This window comes from Nilaparvata lugens, chromosome 6, assembly GCF_014356525.2.
Source record: "Nilaparvata lugens isolate BPH chromosome 6, ASM1435652v1, whole genome shotgun sequence".
In the NCBI taxonomy this organism is placed as follows: domain Eukaryota; kingdom Metazoa; phylum Arthropoda; class Insecta; order Hemiptera; family Delphacidae; genus Nilaparvata; species Nilaparvata lugens.
Genome location: NC_052509.1, coordinates 48366221 through 48388058, shown reverse-complemented (window position 1 = coordinate 48388058; position 21838 = coordinate 48366221). Strand labels below are relative to the sequence as shown.

At 34.5% G+C, this 21838-nt stretch overlaps 1 protein-coding gene across 1 annotated transcript in view; it reads right to left on the bottom strand.

The window, feature by feature from the left end:
- Positions 1-21731, bottom strand: part of LOC111056744 (ubiquitin-like modifier-activating enzyme ATG7) — a 59218-nt gene extending 37487 nt beyond the window's left edge. Inside the window, exons 1-11 of the mRNA XM_039431474.1 lie at positions 21311-21731; positions 16626-16830; positions 15703-15813; positions 14502-14637; positions 13524-13623; positions 12562-12632; positions 10826-10928; positions 10308-10452; positions 9675-9830; positions 8914-9111; positions 3277-3321 (exon numbers count right to left, since the gene is read on the bottom strand). Of these exons, the coding sequence (XP_039287408.1) occupies positions 3277-3321; positions 8914-9111; positions 9675-9830; positions 10308-10452; positions 10826-10928; positions 12562-12632; positions 13524-13623; positions 14502-14637; positions 15703-15813; positions 16626-16830; positions 21311-21504 (1464 nt within the window). The 5' untranslated portion in view covers positions 21505-21731. The remainder of the gene's footprint in view (positions 1-3276; positions 3322-8913; positions 9112-9674; positions 9831-10307; positions 10453-10825; positions 10929-12561; positions 12633-13523; positions 13624-14501; positions 14638-15702; positions 15814-16625; positions 16831-21310) is intronic.
- Positions 21732-21838: the final 107 nt, after the last annotated feature.

The window sequence follows — 21838 nt, the reverse complement described above, 5'->3', positions numbered from 1 at the left end:
GGTTTCTACCTATGAGATATGATTCAAACCATTTTAGTTCTATACCATTCACACCTACAGTTTTTAGTATTTCCAATAATATTCTATGGTTCACACAATCAAAAGCTTTGGATAAATCAAGAAATATTGCGGCTGCCTTCTCACCTGAATCTATTATATCTATTAGTCTTTCAACAAGGGATACTATTGCAGTCTTAGTAGATTTCCCTTTCTGGAACCCATGCTGTTCATCACATATGAAATTAATTTCTTCCAGGTGCATCAATAGCCTATTTAAAACTACTCTTTCAAAAATTTTACTTATTACATTTAGAATACTAATGGGTCTATAATTTTCAACTCTTTCAGAATCACCGCTCTTGAAAATTGGCAAAATTTTTCCTTGTTTCAGATCATCAGGGAAAATACCCTGCTCTAGTGAAGTATTAAGGAGATGCAATAAAGGGTCCAGTAATTCATTTTCACATTCTTTTAAAATTTTGCTTGAGACCCCATCCAATCCTACTGTTTTTTGTTATTCAAATTTTTTATTATTCTTGACAACTCATCTCTTGATAATGGATGAAATTTAAATACCTTTTCAATTGGCTCAGCATTTAATGTAGTTGTATTACAAGTATTAGTGTTCAGTGACTTTTGGAGATTATATGCAACCTGTTGATAATACTTATTGAAAAAGTTACAAATGTCTATACTATCATCCATATAATTTCCATGTTCATCGATTATCCTAGGGACATTAGTAACTGTATCTTTTTGAGCTGCTCTCCTATTTCTATTAATTACCTCCCAAACAGCAGAGTTAAAATTGGTACTAGTTGTTAATATTTCAGCTGTTTTCTTACACTTAGCTTTCCTCACTTCTTTTGCATAGTTTTTCTTTAGACATTTGTATTTGACTTCACTCGGAACATCCCTCACTAATTTAAATTCCTCATAAGCTTCCCTAACAATATTTCTTTGAGTAAGATATCTTCAGTTATCCATTCATCTACTTTGTTCAATTTACTTTTTACTTTGACTTTTTTTATTGGACAGCATACACTAATGTGAAATCTTAGAGTATCAATGAATTGCTTATATTTGTAATTTAGGTTACAACTGTTATAAACACTACTCCAATTTTCTTGAAGCAGTTCCTGCTTCAAACAATTTATATTTCCTAGCTCATATTGCTGAATTTCTTTCACAAAAGTTTTTTTCTGCTTGGATTCTGGCCCTGCAACTTAACATCTAAAATTTGATAGTTATGATCTGATAGATCTGAGCTACCTAACCTGACATTACAACCTTCTATATTTGTGAGGATATTATCAATAATTGTCTGTGAAGTTCGAGTTACTCTTGTATATTCGTGGACCTTAATTTCTAAATTATTCATATTAATAATATCTCTAATATCCTCTGTCATTCTATCCTGCCTGGCAAAATCGGTATTGAAATCTCCTACTACTATAACATTTGTGAAACGAGCGGTTGTAATTTCCAAAAGTGTATGGAGCAGCTCACAAAATTTTTGCCAGTCTCCATTTGGTGACCTATAGATACCTAACACTGCTACCTCAAATCGATCATCAATTTTTAACCTTAGTCCCGTCACCTCTAAATCCATCTCAACAGAAAATCTCTTAACAAAATCCAGTTCATAAGTTTGGGTATGTTTAGCATTGCTAGTGAATATACATACACCACCACTTCTATGAGCTATTCTACAAAATTCTGATCTCAGTGAATAGCCTGGAATCCTAACTTGATTTATTTCCTTTATTTTTAAGCCATGCTCTGTGAAAATAACAATGTCAGGATCCTCCTGTTTAAGAAATACTTCTAATCTGTCAATTTTGTTGCGAAGATACTGAATATTTTGATGATAAATACTAAAAACCTTACCATCTTGTGCTACTCTATCTCTAGCATTTGTAGCTATTTCCCTTTCCCTGTTTTGAGCCAATTTACTAAAAAATCGTTATTTGTTTTTTTGACTGTTTTTAAACCAGAGGATTGCAAACGGCTTTCAATCAGCTCTGCCAATCTATTACAAAAGATTACTTTGCCAGATCGATTTAGATGCAACCCATGATTAGTGAAGTTATGTCTTTTCAGCCTTTCATTTAGAAAACAAATCCCCAGTTGTTTAGAATTCTTATTTTTTAGGCTGTTGATTGTATTATGGATTGATTTGTTTGTCGAATTGATTGCTTCATTTAATTCTGGCCTATCAAACCTATTAGGAATAGTACTTATTATTAAGTTTGTTTTTTTGCTGAGTGGCACAATTTCCTTGATTTTTTCTGTTACTTGAGGAAGATGATTCAAGTTAGGTTCATTTATATTATTTGAGCCACCCAGTACAATTAGATAGTCATTTTCATCAAAGTCTTTAGTTTGTTCCCTAGCTGACTCTACAACTGCATTAATTGATGCACTTGGCTTGAAAAAACATTGGACATCAAATTTATTTTTCAATCTTTTATCAAGGAGATCACTGCAATCACGTCCATGACTGGACGTCAGTAGCAGAACTCTCCCTTTCCTATCTTTATTTCCCTCAGCTATATTTTTGGTTGCTGTCTTCAAAACCTCACTGTACGTTTTATTTCGACCATTTTCAGAGCATTTCCCATCATTTAGGTTAGATTCTATTTTTTTGCATTTGGACGGAGGTTCTATCATACATTTAGTATTATCAAATTTAGATTTTAGTTTCTTTATTTCCTCCGACATTAGACTACATTGATTTTTTAGATTTAGTATTTCTTTTTTATGGTCTTCATCTTGTAATTTTATAATCAGTTCCAAAGATTTAATTTCTTCTACCATCCCTAACCTTTCTTCCTCAGACGTTTTTAGAGTTACTTCTAATTGGTTTTTTAAATTAGTGTGGCTACTTTGTAGTTGAGCAACTTTTTCGGCTAAAGTAGTTTGAGGAACTGGGGTTTTTGGTTTTGGCGTTTTTGAATTTTGGTTTTGGGAACGCGTAAGTACTCCCGCTATGTTTACATTTCTATTAATAACCTTCGGTGTTCTATTTGAGCTCATCTTCCTATCTAAGAAATTATATTACTTGCAATAATAATAATTGATTTATAAATGATAGGATTTTAATTAGGTTATAATTTTAGTCAAGTAAACTATCTATGTTTATTTTTAAATCTCGAAAACCTAACCTCAAAATAACCTCTAAACGATGTTTGGCTTATAAAATAGAATTAAGAATTAAAATCTAAAACAAAATGATAAAACGTGATCAAGAGAAGGAGAAAAGCGAACCCTCACCTTCAACCTCTCATTCTCCCCGTTTGAACATGATATTACCTCCAACTGAAATAAAACCGTTTGATGGCTCTGATATTTCAGACTGGCCTAGATTCAAAAATATCTTTTCATCATTGATTGTGGATGATAAATATTATTCTCCTGTTTATAAATCTCATATTTTGCATAATTTGTTGAAAGGCGAAGCAGCCAGAGTAGTAAAATCTTTTCAGATAAGTAGTGATTTTGATTTGGCATGGAAGACTCTATGCAAGCGTTATGAGAGTGATAGGGTGCTAGCTAACTACTACGTAAATGAGATTTTGAAAACTAGTTCAATCCCATTTAAACCTTCGTTACAATCGCTTCAAGATTTTCTTGTTAAAGTAGGTGATAGTATTACCACTCTGAAATCGTTGAAAGTTCCTGATTTGGCTGATTATATCTTGTACTCATTAGCTATTCGTCAATTAGACAAAATATCACGTGAATCGTTTGAGCTCGAGGTAGCTGATAAGAGCTTTCCTTCTTGTCAACAGTTGATTGATTTCGTGAATAAGAGAGTTAGATCTTATCAATTATCTGCATCTGATGTGCCGTCTGTTAATGAACAAAAATCTATCGAAAAGCCGAAAAATAAGTCTTTTCAGAAAAAGGTTGTCTTATCTACTCAGGCTGATAACAGCGTTCGAAATAAAAGCAGCTCAGTTACTTCTGAATTAAATGATAGTGCTGAAACAAAATGCTCATTTTGCAACTCAATGATCATTCGTTATTCAAATGTCCTGCTTTCTTGAAAAGAGATCCAAAAGCTAGGAATGAATTTATTAAATCATTGAGAGTCTGTTTCAATTGTTTCTCCAAATTTCACGCTGTAAACCAATGCAAGTCTAAATCGTTGTGTTATTGTGGTCGTATGCATAATAAATTACTTCATTATCCTCGTAGTAGTGATAATAGCCGTTCGAATTCTCCGGTTCGTTATCAGAAGTCTACTGATAACATCTCTAAAGTTGCTTTGAAATCGAAATCCGTTGATTCGATCACTCAAACTGACAGCACTATGAATGTTGTTGAGAATTCAAATTCTTCTAAGCATTGTGGTATCACTGATAATGTTATTGATAAGTCATCAATTGTTAGTTTAATTCCTAAAACGAGTGTTGTTCTAGGTACTGCTCAAGCAGTTATTAAAAATTCATCTGGTTCGTTTATTGGTGTTCGTTTAATGATTGATTCTGGTAGTACTGCTAATTTCATCACAAAAGATCTTGTTATGAAACTTGGTTTATCTGTTCATGATTGTCATCAAAATTTCTCTGGTTTGAATTCCTCGATTGTAGGGAATTCTTCTGGTGTTGTGAAATGTTTGTTGAAACCTAAGGGCTCAAATCACCCTCGTTTAGAAGCTGAGGCTTATGTGATTGATAAAATAGTTGGTTCATTGCCCCCTATTTATCTCAGTTCGAAAGTACAAAATGAGTTGAAAAAATTCAACCTTGCTGATCCTGTGTTCTATGAGCAACGTTCCGTTGATCTTCTATTGGGATGTCAGTTATTCAACAAAATATTACGTCATCATAGTCAAGTCTCATCTAGTGAAGAGTGTTCGTTTTGCGTGATTCCTACCGTGTTTGGTGACATTATTTTGGGTGAATTTCCAAATCATTCCGGTCTTCTTAATCAGTCATTGACTGCATTAATGACGTGTCCCACCTCTGAGAACTCGTTGAATAATTTGGTTCATAAGTTTTGGGAAAGTGAAGAAATTCCTAATCATAAATTTCCTAGTCCCGATGATGAGTTTTGTGAGAAACATTTTGCTGAAACTCACACGCGTGATACTGAAGGAAGATATGTTGTTCGTCTCCCTTTCAAAGTTGACACTAATCAACTCAAGTTTCATGAATCTCATGATGTTGCTTTAAATCGTTTTCTGTCGTTGGAGCGTCGTATGCTGCGTGATGCTCGTTTGAAATCTGATTGCGTATCATTTATGGAAGAGTATCTTCTTTTGGATCATATGGAAGTTGCTAAAAAACCAGGTAAATATTTTATTCCTTATTTTTGTGTATTCAATCCGTCATCACCTACAACAAAGGTTCGTGTTGTATTGATGGGTCTGCTAAAAAGAGTCACATTTCGTTGAATCAAGTTCTTCATTCAGGTCCAAAATTGTTAAATGACATATGTGATGTGTTAACTAGATTCAGACTTCACTCATTCGTATTCACGTGTGATGTTACGAAAATGTATCGTGCTATCCTCGTTGATGAAGAAGATCGTTCTTTCCTTCACATATTGTTTCGTAAAGATCCTTCCGATGATATTGTCGTTTATGAGCTCAAAACAATCACATATGGTTTGAAACCGTCTGGTTTTCTTGCTCAACGTGCTCTCATTCAACTGGCGAAAGATGAAGGAGATAAATTTCCGTTGGCAGCAGCAGCTATTCGTGATGATATATATCACGACGATTTTCTCACAGGTGCTAATTCGTTAAAAATCTAGGTCTCATTATAAATAAAACTCTGTCATGGATTGACCAGGTGGAACTTGTCTGCAAAAGAATATTCTCCTGCATTTACAGTTTGAAAAGGTTTGCCCTATTTCTACCACAGAATATAAAAATCATGCTGGTCAAAACTCTCGTTATGCCTCATTTTAATTATTGTGACACTGTAATAAATGACATGACTGTGGAGCTCTCAGACAGATTGCAGCGAGCTCAAAACTATGCATAAGATTCATTTTTAATTCCTCGATGCGTTTATGGTGATGCTTTTTCTTGTCAAATACTTGGGTTTTCCGACGCATCGCAGAAAGGAATCTGTGCTTGTATCTTCTTGAGAGTTGTGTCGTCAGAATCTACGGTGAAATGCTTCCTGTTGAAAGCTAAAACTAAAGTTGCGTCGTTGAAAACTCTGTCTATTCCTCGATTAGAGCTTCAAGCTGCGTTGTTGCTTTCGCGATTGTATGTTTCAGTCCTTCCTTCACTGGAAAAAATCAATCTTCAATCTACGTTTCTGTTCAGTGATTCAACTATTGTTTTATCTTGGTTGCATATACCTCCTTACAAGTTGCAAACGTTTGTTGCAAATCGTGTTGTGAGAATATTAGAGTTGACTAATATTTCTGATTGGAATCACATTGCTACTGATTTCAATATTGCCGACGTTGGATCAAGAGGCATTTCTCCCCAAAACTTGTGCAATTCGCAAGATTGGTTCAATGCTCCAACGTGGTGTTCTAATTCGTTGTCATGTTGGCCGTTGTCATCTATGACTTACCCTGCTACTGAAATTCTGCCTGATGTGAAACAAAATAAAGGTGTTGTTTTGAATATCACTGAAGAGACTGCTGTTATTCAGATAACACGTTTCTCCTCATACATGAGATTGTTACGTTCCTGTGCTTATGTTTTACGTTTCGTGAATAACTGTAAAGCATCAATTAGTGGTGTCTGTCGTAAATCAGGCGCACTTAGTGTTCAAGAGTTGAAATGTGCACAAATTTATTGTGTTAAAATTGTTCAAAAGTGTCATTTCAATCGTGAACTCGACCTATTGAAAGAGGGTAAACCTTGTGATAAGAGTTTCCAAAAATTGTCTGTATTCTTGGATTGTGATGGTGTGATTCGTGTTGGTGGCAGATTGGTTAATAGTGCTTTAGGATATGAAGCCAAGCATCCTTGTTTGATACATAAAGATAGTCATTTTACTAAACTCCTCATTGAGTATTATCATATTTCTCATCTTCATGCTGGACCAAGAATAGTGCGTGCTCTTATTCAGCGTTATTTTTGGATTGTTTGAGCACACAGTGTTATCAGAAATGTGATTTTCAATTGTACTCGTTGCCGTTTATTCAATGCAACTCCTGTTGCTCCCGTGATGGGTGATCTTCCCAGCTCTCGTGTTGTTCCCAGTGTTCCCTTTCTGAAGGCTGCGGTCGATCTAGTTGGTCCTTTCACTGTCAAAGAGAGTATTCGGCCCAAAGCTCGTACGTACAAGGCATACTTTGCACTGTTTGTCTGTCTGGCAACAAAAGCTTGTCACATTGAGGTGCTTACAAGCCTTTCATCCGAAGAGTTTATTAACACTCTCCATCGTTTTGTTTCTAGGCGTGGATTGCCTAAAGAAATATTCTGTGATCAAGGGACGAATTTCAAAGGTGCTGCGCGACAATTGAAGGAAAATGTTGAATTTCTCAGATCATCAGAAAATCAATCCAACGTCTGTGATGCGATGTCATCTAAAAGCATCCAATTTCGTTTTAATATTCCACATGCTCCTTTCATGAATGGAATCTGTGAGTCTAATATTAAAAATGTGAAATTCCATTTGTTTCGTGAAGTGGGAAATTCGGTCCTAACTATTGTTGAGCTTTCCACTCTGTTGGTGAAAATTGAGGCGATACTCAATTCGAGACCGTTGCATGCGCTCTCTCCATCTCCTGATGACTACGAGGCGCTGACTCCCGGACATTTCCTTGTTCATCGCCCTCTGTTGGCGGTTCCTGAAATTGACGTGAGTGATGTCAACGAGTACAGACTGTCTCGTTGGGAAAAGATTAATCGCTTCACTCAGAGATTGTGGAAGAGGTGGGAGAGTGAATACCTCCACACTCTTCAACAGAAGAATAAGTGGTTTGAGAGTGACACAAACCTTCAGGTAGGGCAGTTAGTATGGATTAAAGAGGACAATTCATCACCCTTATCATACTCGTTAGGTAGAGTCACCCAAATCATAAGTGATGCTAAGGGTGTTGTGCGCTCAGCTCACGTGAAAACTAACTCTGGTGAGTATGTTAGGCCAGTTAGGAAACTTGCCCCCATACTTCCCTATTAGTTTAACCCTCACCCCAAGTTTTCCGTTTTCCTTTCCTATTCCTTTTTCCCCTCGTTTTTCCTTTCCTACCGTTCAGTACATGTTGTTTTGTTTTTCTTTTACTTTTAAATTTTAGTTTTTTTTTTGAGTTTATGTTCTTGGAAATGGGGCATTCCAAGGCGGGCGGAGATGGTGGATTCACGGAGGATCGGCAGCCTTGATTGTGGGCTGATTAGTTTGCGCTTTCCTCCTCTTCCCCCTCTCCCAAAGAGGCAAGATAACCTCTCTCCCTCACCCCTCCTTCATCCTCCCTGTTTATCTTTCCAACCACTACTTCAAGAATAGTGCTCGAGAAGTCAGCATCGTTTTTCGTTTTCGTTCCGTGGCGTTCGTGCTGAACGCAATTAATTACCTCGTTTCGTTTCGTGATATATGTAGCCTACAATATCATATAGGCCTACGCATAAAGACAGGATATCGTCAGCAGTAACTTCTACACACGAGATACAGTCCACTTCCTCGCCAGTTCCAAGGTTAGTGCAAATTAAAGACTTACTTTTGGGGTTGTCGACGTTTTCGTGAATTAAATCTTAACTGTACCCCAATCCATAGGTTTGGGGACAGGACGGGATTACCATGTATATTAATTAATAGGATGGATTATATATTTTTGTAACATTTATAACAAAATAATACCTCTGCTAGTAATCATTGTTAATATAACATTTTTTGAAAATTAGTGATTAAAAAAGTGTGAATAAGATAATTATAGAATCCGAGTAATCAAGAGTTATATGATGTTGATAGAGTATTTGAGATGTGTGGTCACCTTTTTATGGTGCCTGGCAAGGAGAGTGGGCAGCCAACGGCTTTCCCTGGTGTCAGTGAGAAGGAAAATGACGTCATGCTCGCTGATCAGCTGCGACAAATGGTCTGAAGGAAACACGTCGCTGCCTTTCAGCTTGAACGCAATATCGCTTGTCGCGTGACCTGGCATTGGAATTTCCAATACCTCACTTCTGGCTTCCTACAACATGTTCAACAAATCAACTCAAGTTAGAAATCCAAAGTATCCTTGGTATAGTATCCTTAGTAAAGATCCATTGTATCCTCAAGTTATAGTTTTCAAATAATTGATTTACAAATTGATTGATTTCAAGGTCATTTGAATTTTAAAATAAGATGCGAATTGAAACTCAAGTGCTCTTGTGGTGCAAGATAAGAAAATCCAATAAAACCGTACTAACATGAAAGGTACTATAATGAAATCCACGCTTTAATGGCAGTATTTGATTGAAATTGGTGTATCAACATAAGTCACATCACAAAGTTTACTTTTCAAACTTGACATTATGCCATAAGGTATATTAGCATACTTTGGAAACTCATATCCCATAAGCACACTCAAAATTATTCATTTCACTTGTATTCTTTTTGAATATGAAAACGTTTTGAGAATCCGAACATATTATTTGTTGATGAATTCAAAAATAAATGTACGAACTCGACATTTACAAGATTCCATTCAAAACACAACATTTGCATTTGATAATTGAGTATTGTCTAATGAACTGAAGAAGAAATACTCGCCATGCTTGGAGAGATGCAATTGAGCCGTTTGGCGGCTGCATGGGCCTTGTGTACGTTGGAGCGGCTATCTTCGAATGAGAACAGAAACTGACGCGGCGGATTCGAGTAGGACACACGACCACTGTCCACAAATGTTATCTTATCAGCACCCCAAGCCTGTAATTCATCAAACAGAATCCATAGAAATTCAACATTTAATTCAACCTGAAAATAACACCCAATTGCATGTCGCTTTCAACATTCAAATGAAAAAAGTGCACACCAATCTTGTAAATGTAATTTCAAAAGTGCGACGTACTTATTTAGTACTTTACTTAATTTTCAACCAGCCTATATGCAAACAAAAATCCCATCAGTGAGTCTAATTATTCTTCTATTTCTAAAATTAATTACGTATTTTGAAGTTAATGTTTTTCTAACGTACGGTGAACTACCAGTAACTCATTACAGTGAACCTGATCGTGATAAATGCATTGATAAAATGGAAATCGGATTGGACGATGTTTCATTTTTATAAGAGGCTGATATAAAATATTTTTATTGTATAGAGAACGTTTTATCCATCACAATTAAATGAAAATTCATTACAAAGAATAATGAATGATCTCCTGAAAATTAAATACGATTACTTACAGTGAGGTTAAGTGCAACTGAACATCCCAGAGTTCCAGAGCCAAGCAGCAAGAAAGAAGTATTTCTCACAATGTCTAGATTCAGTTCGGGCGCCAGTCTCCATTTCATAAGAGACAAATTTAATCTCTTTCCATTCTCAGCCAATCTAAAACAATGATTCGTGGATATTGATGTATCGCAATTGTGTATTTTTCGAAGAATAAGAACTATAGAAAATGAAACTTAGATAGCGCTAGTCCATAGGAGCATTAGCATCAGCATTAAAAACTTTCAATTCAGGCGACCCACAATTATCGCAATAACTCAGATCTAGGAGAGCCGACAACAATACGAAGACAAGGGAAAAAAGAGAGAACTAAACATATATTATGGAGACCAAGAAAAAGAAGATGATGAACACAAACGTAAATCAGAGTTCTATCTCCGATAAGAAATAAAATCTATATTGACGTATTTACAGAATCTTGACTGATCATCATTACTATGATAGTTGAATGATGCTCATGCTTTATAATTACCTGGCAGGGTCCATACTATCTCCAAGATTTACTAATACGGGGCCGAACTTTCCATCACTTTTCCTTTTCCAACCAATCCACTTCTCCAGACTATTTCCACCCTCTGCAAGAGACAAGGATGGACATTTCAACTCAAAAATAGAAATTAGTGACAAGTTATCTGCTATAATTGCTGTAATAGATACTGAAGTTGAAAACTCATAGAACTTGATGGTTTTTATTATAGTTATTGCCAGTTGGGTTGATCAAGTAGTAAGAAGCGTTACAAATTTTGGTCTACTAGCACCGCCTGGTTCGTGGGTTCGAATCCCGCCATTGGCATGGACGTTTGAACATCTCATCAATTCACAAACGCACTTTCCATTAAATACGCACAAGCAGAAAGTTTATGTGGACATCATCCGCAATAAAAAAAATGTTACCCTCATTCCTCAACACTGAAATTGAGTGAACCTACTGTTTAATCTTTTAAAATTAATATTCTTGAATGCATAAATAGCAATCATGATCAGAAATCAAATAAAGTCAACTGATAACTAATTGTTCAATAGTGCTCAAGTTTAAACTGGTGTGTAAAACCCAGAATATAATATGTTCAGAAAGAACCGAATAAGGCGGAGGTTGAACTATTTTGTGCTTTTGTAGATTATCAAATGATTTCAGAAATTTTACGATAGAAGTGGAGCATAAATTCTTAAATTGTTATTCTATATATACAGGGTGTTTACCAACTCCCTACCAATACTCTAGGGCATTGTTCCTGGGTAACAAACATATCTAAATATCATATTTAAATTGTCCGGAAGTCTTCAGTTACTAACACAGCGGCCATTTTGCTTTTTTCACTTATTATTTTTTTCTAAATAATGGTTGAACATAAGAAATTGAAACTTTGCGCAATCATTTATAACAACTAGACAAAGCTGCAAAAAATTTATGATAATTTTTCATATTCATAAAACAAAATGGCGGCCATTTAAAATTTCGTTTCTTAAATAACTCAGAAACCGTTGGTTTTACAAAAAAATTACAAGAATAACTTTTTAGTAAATTAAATTACCTGTCGATTAGTATTTCATTACCTATTGATTTTTTTCTGGATTGGACCAATATTAATTGAGATACGGCCGCTTTAGTGATACTCTTACCACTGGAAGTTTGTAGCAGTGCACACCAAGGCATGCTTATGAAGTCGCCTCAGTGATGCAGCAATCTCTATTTGCATTGCATGTTATTAGTATGCGATGTTCAAACAATGAAATAACGTTACATATCCTCTAAAGGTGGGTACCAACCACTTAAGCTGCCATATCTCAGTCAATATTGGCCCGATCTTAATAAAATTAGGTATCAATCGATAGGGAATTAAATTTACTAAAAGAAGTTATTCTTGTAACTTTTTGTAAAACCAACGGTTTCTGAATTATTTAAGAAACAAAATTATAAATGGCCGCCATTTTGTTTTATGAATTTGAAAAATTATAATATTTTTGCAGCTTTGTCTAGTTGTTATAAATGATTGTGCAAGGTTTCAATTTCTTTGTTCAACCATTATTTAGAAAAAACAATAAGTGAAAAAAGCAAAATGGCCGCTGTGTGAGTAACAGAAGACTTCCGGACAATTTAAATATGATATTTAGATATGTTTGTTACCCAGGAACAATGCCCTAGAGCAGTTCGTAAACACCCTGTAGACCTAGTTATTATCAAGTAAATAAGTCTTAAAAATGACTGACCAATGGTAACTTGGAGAGCATAACTAGTTTCCTTATCACGTATACAGATAACTTTCATTGATTTGTTTGAACTGGAACAAAAACCAAATTCAATTAGCATAAGGGAAGTAATCGACTCAACTCCAAATAAACAGCATGTAGTAAATGTAGAGTAATGTTATAAATATTATAAAAATATAAACGCTAAATTGACTAGCAAATAATGGTGGTCAGACAAACTTATGTTCTCCTGACCGAAAACTACAAAACATCTCAAAGAATTGGAAATATAAAATGTATATATAGGCATTTAAGAATCATGATCTTTATGTGTTGTGTATAAATAATTGATAAATAGTAATGTTAATGGCTCAGTAAATAAGTTGCATCATCCCTATCTATTTTTTCAATATATTGCTTTAAAATTTTGAAATGATGTAAATAGGGGTGATTATTTATTTATTCACGACTTGAATTTGGATAGATCATTGCTAAAAATGGTACTTCATATTCTTCCTTAATCCACAAACATAAGATGTGAGTGATAAAAAGTAAGTATTATGCTTTGAGACCAGGTTAGTAATAGTAATAATTTGTATTAGAGTTTATGAAGCATGTTTATTGGATCAGCCTAGAATGCATAGCATCATATGCTGCTTCAGTACACAAGTTTAAACAATTCGAGTGTAGCATTAGTCAATGATAAAATTAGTATTATATATCATACATTTCTGAACAGTTTTCATCAGCTTGACATTCATATTTTAATAAGCCATAATGCGGTATATAATTTGTAGACATTCAAAATTTTAGTTTCAATAGACCCTGTTGATATCTTGAAATAGGAGAAAAAGCGTGATCTTGATGCAGTAACCTCGAAATATAATAATAATATGAATTATAAATACTAAATACGGTTTCAAAATATAAATATCAAAAATATAAATTCAATTTCGTACTCACAGAGTATTATTATAACTTACAATTGGAGATGTATGAATGCCAAATAGTTTCTTAAATACCATGAGGGATTTTTAGAGTCGCTAGAGCAGTCACAGAATGCAAAATAATAGCAAAGCTTATCTGAAAAGTAAGACATTTAGTTTTTATTAATAAAATAAAATAGGTTTCATTTCGCCAAAACACAATATTTACACTTCCAATAAAATAATTAGAGAAAGTATCATACTAAGATAATAACAATATTGTTATTGTAATACTGATAGTTCTACGAAAAGTAAAATACAAGAAAATAGTTACTTCATAGCACGTTTGACTATCCCAAGAAAAATGAAATTAATCTTTCAATAGCAAGTAATTATCAGTATTGCAATTCAAAACGTATTATGTATGATAGTTTGAAAAATAAACAATTAAATTGAAAATAAATAATATTATCGACATAATACTATTATGTTTACCCATTGTATTCCCAAAAAAAACGAATTGAAACAATTTATCGCGTATGACACATTGAAGTTCAAAAAATATTGATAACTTTGACAATATTTATCATATTAAGTGAGCCAACAAAGAAAATTACACTAAAGAAGTTAAATTTTTGGGAATTATTGTCAAGAGTATGTGGGGGATAATTATTGTTTCAGTGGATTACGTTTTATTCTAATCAGAATCAATAAACATACTAAGTGCCGGTTGCACAAAAGCCAGTTTAATTCCACAAAAACCAATCAGAGAAGCCGTCTTATCAAAAAGGTCTTCTCTGATTGGTTCTCGTGAAATTTATCACGGTTAAAATTTAACCGGCTTTTGTGCAACCTGGCCTAAAACTCATATTTTTACTTTCATAAAAAATTTTACAAATTTTTATTTTCACTCATATTTATTTATTTTCTTGTAACACTGGTGTTAATTGGTGAATTGGTGGTGAAAAAAACATATATCCTTGATAAACAAACATAATTATAATAATCAAATAATTTAATGTAATTAAAACTCACCTAATTCCCCATTTTTGAAACTTGAAGAGAACTCTTTTAATGTATACACTTTTATTCCATCAATTGTTTTTACAACAACAAAAAATGTTCTATTAATAACATCAAGTTGTGAATGGCCAAAGAATATATCACTGATCTGGAAAATGAACAGGACACAAATATTAATTTTTATTGATTGATAAAATATTATAATAGTTGATAAGAAGAAAATAATGATATATTAATTTATTCATATACAATTCATATTAGGCCTGTTTTACGTTAAACGTTCATTGTGATTTCTTAATTTGATTGCTGAGACACTGGCAGTAGCAGCGGAAGATCCTCCATTCGTCTACAGTTGGTGCGTTGACCAAAAACATCATGTGGCCGCTCCGCATGCATACGTCTGTCAGTTTGTGCGCTGGCCTTTAGGTGCGCTGGCACTTATTGATTATGAAGCTTCATACTATTATTAGTTGAGTGTAATTTTCGTCATGTAACACTACAGAATCAAGCAAAGCTTGGTAATATGTGACACGTCAAAAGTATTGAGTACAGTAGTCAAAAAAGTAATTATAAAACAGAAAAAAATCAGAACATACAAAGGTTTTAAAAATATGCTTGCAAAGAAAATGCTCACACGCGCCAACAGTTGAAGCTTTCCTCTAAACTGTACGGAGATGCATCAATCTATTTAGCTTTTATAGCATTCTTAAACCTTTCTGAGCTCTCAATACATTTTATTTCAGTAGGAAAAGAGTTATAAGCTCTTAATCCGCTATAATGTGGCCCTTTCTCTAAGCTTGCTGTTCTGTGTTGCGGGTACTGAAGATGAACTAGATTTGGTTTCTAGTATTGTAACTATGATGGATATGACTCTCTCTCAATATCTTCTCTTTTTTCTTTGCCATAGTTGCAATTTCGAGAAAGTACAATGCAAGTAATGTTAGAATTTCAAGTCTTCTGAGTTTTATTACTTTTGAACTAATCTTAAGGCTGTTACTTAATACTTCAAGCTCAATAGTTATTACTAAAGCATTTAGTTCCTTCAGTAAATTTAGATTTTTCACTTCAGGGTAAATAATGGTATCAATTTACTTAGTGAGCGTCTACATACTGAAAACAAAAATCTTCGACTACATACCAGATTTCTTCTACAAGTAATATTATAGTATAACTAATTGAGAAGAAAAATGTCATGCTATATAAAAAAAGCTACCATATCAGTAGTGAATTCAGCTTCCAATGGATTTGATCCAATAGAGTTGATAGTGATGTCTTGAGGCACTAAAAATGCGAACCAATAGATGAAATTGTACTTTTTCAAGTCCTGAAACAGATTTTCAATTAGAACTTTAGTTGAAAAGAATACTTGTACTATACTGTAATAATATGTAAAGCACAAGAAAAATATGCTAAGAATTATGGGTCATTAGTGACTAGAGCTCATTGAAAAATAGGTAAAAGAGAAAAGTAATATTTACTCAAGTATTAGTGTGGTCAAAAGCTATAACCAGACATCCTTTCTACAATGGCAGACGCTTAGATGTTGGAGACACATACACCATAGTCAATCGCAGGAAAATAGTCCGATGGGAATTGGATTGGAACAAATGAGTAAAACGTTGCCAAATAAGAGTTGATCAACGTAGACCACAGCTGATTATAAATGAGAATTGATTAAAAATTCTCTAATAGACCTGACGAATTGGCAACGTCTATGAATGCGGGGGAGTGAGGAGATACTCAGTTGTTCCATTTTCCATCGGACTATTATTTTTTCACTCTACTCTCAAGGTTCATTTTACTCCAGCGGATATGTTACTCCTTTCCGGTTCATGAGAGTGAAATCAATTTCTTTTTGGTATTTGGTAGAACAAAGGAAAACTATTGAACTATTTTCAGCTATGCAATGTTCTATTGAAGTAATGTTTTCAAGCTGATGGTAGTAAATTAATTCAATGTTATTTAATTTTCTTTTGCTGAGTGATAGTGGATTCTACCTTTATTACTCTGCCAGTAAACTGTCGATACCAACTATTAATAATAATAATAATAAAATGTATTTCTCGTTTATATATAGCTTAGTGAGAATAGTTAGGTGTAGAGATTGGTATCAAAATGTGTGTTTACTTAACTTACAGCATGTGAAAGTAAGATAAAGGAAGACAGCAGAGAAGGATCATCCAACACATCTCCATTGCACATTTGTTTTTTCAATCGCTGGCCGTACATAGAAACCAAATCAGTTTTATCACAGCTCTTGTAAGATTCCAGTGTATTTTTATTTATACAATATCCTCTTGCAACATTGGTGTAGAGACAATTCTCAGGTATACTTATAGACCTGTAAAATAATATAATAATTACAAATTTAATTATTAAAAATAAAATAATGTATCGTATAATGTAATAATGTATCGTATAAAATAATTTATCGAATAATGCGCAAAAACTAAAATCTCTAGTTTTGTGACAATAGCTTCGAAATTCAGCATTAATTAATAGAAAGGTGTTGATACAATCTAATCGCATTTTTTCATAATTATTTAGGAGATTATTCACTTAATGTTGTTGTAGTAATGTAAATGCATTATAATTATATAGGAGGTTCAAGTGGGAGGGAGCTGCTCCCTACCTTCGCCTTCAGGTTACACTGAATACACTAAAATATACTTATTCTTCATCAAGACCAGCTGAGCCAAATAGGTTGTTAAAAAAAACAACAAAAAACAGTCTATCTAATCTAATGCTGCACTCCAATCATTACTACTAACATCCACAATATCAATCAATAAAATTTCAACAAATAATTATTTATTGAGATCTGAGATGTTTTAATATTATAAGTGTTATTTGTAAAATACTCATTTTACAGCACACATTACGCACATTTGCAGTGCACACAAAACACGCAGCGCAATTTGCTTAGCCTATAGGACAATTTTTGACAGCACAACTTTGAAACAGGTAAATAAGGTGATTAAAATATAATTCGAAAAATATTTTGGAAATTTGTGAAATAAAATTATCTTATTCTGTTGTGAAGTAGGCCTAACTTAATGGGGTATAATGAAAAAATGTGCTTATGCATATACCATATTTAGTGAAATCGAAACTTATTTTTATTAAGTTATAGAACATACAAGATGGAGCAAAAAATAGTGTAGGTAAGTAATAGTCTATTCTATTTTATAATCAGAATAAGAATTTGAGAGAATTGACATTTTATATCCCATGGTAAAATTGTATGGATTTTCGTTGATGGGGAGTCCCACCTAGCTTCAATATATAATTTAATCCATCATTGAGCCTTACGACAGTTTAGTGTCCATTTGATATTACGGGAGTGACCTGGCTAAAACCTTTTGTTAGTATCAGCACAGAATACAGCAGAAGTTTTTTCTGGTATCAGGATTTGAACCAGGGAACTCTAGCCTGCTAAGCAAGCAGAATATCCATATGATGTCAAGGAATCTTAAATTAACTACTGAATGATGGATAACTGGAGGATTATTGCAAAGATATTATTGGATCAAACAGCCTTCATACAGTTAGCAATGACAATGGAAGGAGAGTTGTAGAATTTGCAACTTCCAGAAACATGGTGGTTGCGTCAACACAACACCCTAGAAAAAACATCCACAAACAAACATGGGTGTCTCCAGATGGCAGAACCTTCAACCAGATTGATCACGTCATTGTTAATAGGAGATGAATGTCCAGCGTCATGAATGTGCGTAGCTACAGAGGAGCGAATTGTTACTCTGGCCATTATCTAGTGGGTGTGAAATTCAGATGTCGCATTGCAGCTAAAAGCAACAGATATCAGGAACGGCCGAAGTTCGATGTCAATAAATTGCACGTGGCTGAGACAAGGAACCAGTATGAAGATACATTGATTGGAAAAATTTAGGAAATAGAAGGATCTGGAGGTGACATGACAATAGAGGAACAACTGCGGAACGTGACAGAAGTTTTAACTGCATCAGCAGAAACAGTAAGGACGGGTCAGGAGAGGAAGAACAGAAGAATGGTTTGATGAAGACTGTAGAAAAGCAATCGAAGTGAAAAATGAAAATAGGAGAAATTATATATCCAAAGACACACTAGAGCAAAGAAAGAATTGTATGTAATATCCAGAAAGGCATCAAATAGAATAATCAGAACAAAAAAGAGAGCGTATCATAATAGAATGGTGGAGAGAATTGAGAAGAACTTCCTGGAGAATGAGACACACCAAGCATACAAAGAGATAAACGTTTTTAAGAGGGGATATAAACCTCATACAGTGTTATGCAAAAAAAAGGATGGAGAGGTGATTGATTGATTGATTGATTGATTGAGTACTTTATTTATGTAGATTACAATATATAGGCTACTGGCTTATACACTTATATACAATAGCTTACAATACAGCAAAATTATAGATGAATTTACATAATATAGACTAAGAAAATAATTATTGAACTGTATATGATATGAAAAAGCAATTTGTAATATAATAACTATAGTAATAATTATATTGTTATGCATCTACATAAATTGGCGGAGCTTTGGACATATCAATGTCCATTCTTCGGAAAGAATATTAAAAATATCCTCCCCACTAACTCTCTACCAAAATATTGGAGATAAAGAGGGTATAAAGGAAATATGGAAGACACATTTCAGTGAACTGTAGAACCAGGCTGACCCACGAATGGTACAGAACGAAGAACCTAGACTGGATGAACGACAGGAAAATATGGCTGGTACTGAAGCTCCAACCCTAGAAGAAATATTGGAAGCCACTAAAGTATTAAGGGATAATAAAGCGCCAGGAGCAGATGAAATACCAGGTGAGCTTTGGAAATATGGAGGCATACAAATGGGCAGACGGCTACACAGACTCGTTGCGCAAATATGGTAAGAAGAACAACTCCCAGAGGAATGGAAAAAGAGCATAATATGTCCTATCCATAAAAAGGAGACAAACTCAACTGCCAAAACTATAGAGGAATTTATCTCCTAAACATGCCCTATAAAATATTCACCACAGTACTGAAGATGAGGCTTGGAGTTCATGTGCAAAATATAATTGGAGAATACCAGGCAGGATTCCGACCAGGCAGATCAAACATAGATCAGTTATTCACTCTCAGGTAGATAACGGAAAAATTCTGGGAAAACAACATTGATCTGTATGCAATGTTTGTTGATTTTAGACAGGCCTATGACAGCATTGTTAGAGAGAAGCTGTACTGAATAATGTTGCACTTCAATATACCATCAAAACTGATGAAGCTAGTCAGAGCCACTATGGAAAATACAGTCTGTCAAGTTAGAGTGGCAGTAGAGCTCACAGACTGTTTCGGGGTGGCGCGTGGCTTGAAGCAGGGAGATGGATTGGCACCAATTCTCTTCAATTTGGCCCTAGAGCACGCTATTAGGAGGACTTCAGTGGATAGGAGTGGCACATTGATAATCAAGTCAATACAAATACTTGGATATGCGGATGATATAGGCATACTTGGAAGGTCTCTTGCAGCCGTGAAAAACATAGCATTGAAGTTGGTCTGGAGATAAATGTCAACATAACTAAAGTATTCAACCAATCAAGACAAAACAAGAATCGGATTGGGCCATTTCTGGAATGTGGTGGGAAGAATTACCAAGTAGTTGACAATTTCATGTACTTGGGAAGTTGTGTGATCAATTGTAACGAGGAGCAAAAAGAAATTCAAAAACGTATCCTCACCGCCAATCGCACATTTTTCTCATTACTGAACAAATTCAAGAATAGAAAAGTACACCGGATATGTAAAATAAAGCTCTATAAGAGTATAATAAGAACGGTGGTTTGCTACGGTAGAGAAGATTGGACTATCACAGCCAGAACAGCAGGTATCTTGGATGTGTTTGAAAAAAATCCTGAGAAGAAACTATGGACCGGTTTGCGAGGATGGACAATGGCGCATACGTACGAATACTGAATTGAAAGAACTTTATGCAGAGCCCCAACTATCGGCCCATATAAAATTGATGCGCCTCCGATGGGCAGGGCATGTGCAAAGAATGCCTGAAACACGAGTGCCAAGGAAAGTGTTAGTTGGTCAGCCTGGAGGAAGACGACCAGTAGGGAGAACAAGGGAGCGATGGGAGGATAGAGTGCAGAAGGATGCTAATGAAATGTTACAATTAAGGAGGTGGAAGAGAGCGGCGTTAGATAGAGATGGATGGAGGCGTATTTTGGTTGAGGCCAGAGCCCGATTTGGGCTGTAGCGCCATTGGAGAGAAAGAGAGATGATGGATAACAATGAAAGATCCTATCAATTTATAGTATGTGTGATATCATTGAATGCGTAATGTGCAAGTGCAAGTCAGATCGTACATGAGCCGAAAAACAAAATTTGAAAAATGGAAAATGCCATTAGAAAACACATTGTCTTGCATATAGCCGCTCACAGTGAACGCAACCAGCAAGTGCATAGTGCAAACGATCTGTATGTGTTCATATTGCTCTTTTCAGATTTTGATGCGCACATATACTCATTGCATGTGATCACTGATCACAGCCTTAGAAAGGTACCAGAGTAGAAGGAAACTGGAATATGCTAACTCTGAGGGCTGTATCAACCCAAAATACCTCCTCTTTCTGATTTCTTAAATCAGCCTCGTTCGACGGAGACTTGAGACTTGAGTCCGATCTCACTAGGCGTCAAATCTGCAAAACCGTAGAAACCAATCCGAAAAAACACTTAACTATCGAATCTAGAGTTATCTCATTACTTTATCAAGCACAAAAGGAAGTAGTAAGAAAAGGATAAATAAAAAAACAAACTTACTTGTTAAAAGATGATAATCCAACAGTAAATAACGATTTCCCTCCAATTTTTTTATAAGATCCCCAAATTTTTCTTTCATGTTCATCTAATTTATCAACTTCCAGCTTCAACTCTGCTAATTTGTACCAGAATCCTGGCTCAATTGAACTTGAAAGCGACGAAAATTTTAATACTTCTTTAGCTGATTCCTCCATTATTAATAACAAACTATTAACTATACTAGTTAAATACTTTTTAAAAATGCCTATTTATGCAAATTAAAAATAGATTGGATTATCACAAATCAAGAAAGGATTTTACTGATTAATATTATAAAAGATTTCACAAATTGAACAACGAAACAAAGTTTCAACGATTCCGAGTCATGTTGAAACTTGAAAATGAAAATAAGAACATAACCTAAAAATGTAAATGTTATAGTAAATATTGAAAACGGAAAAATGAAAAACACTCCATTTTTTGTGAGAAATTCATCTATAAACAAAAAATGGAATTTCCAACAAATGAATACTCTATATTTATATTCAA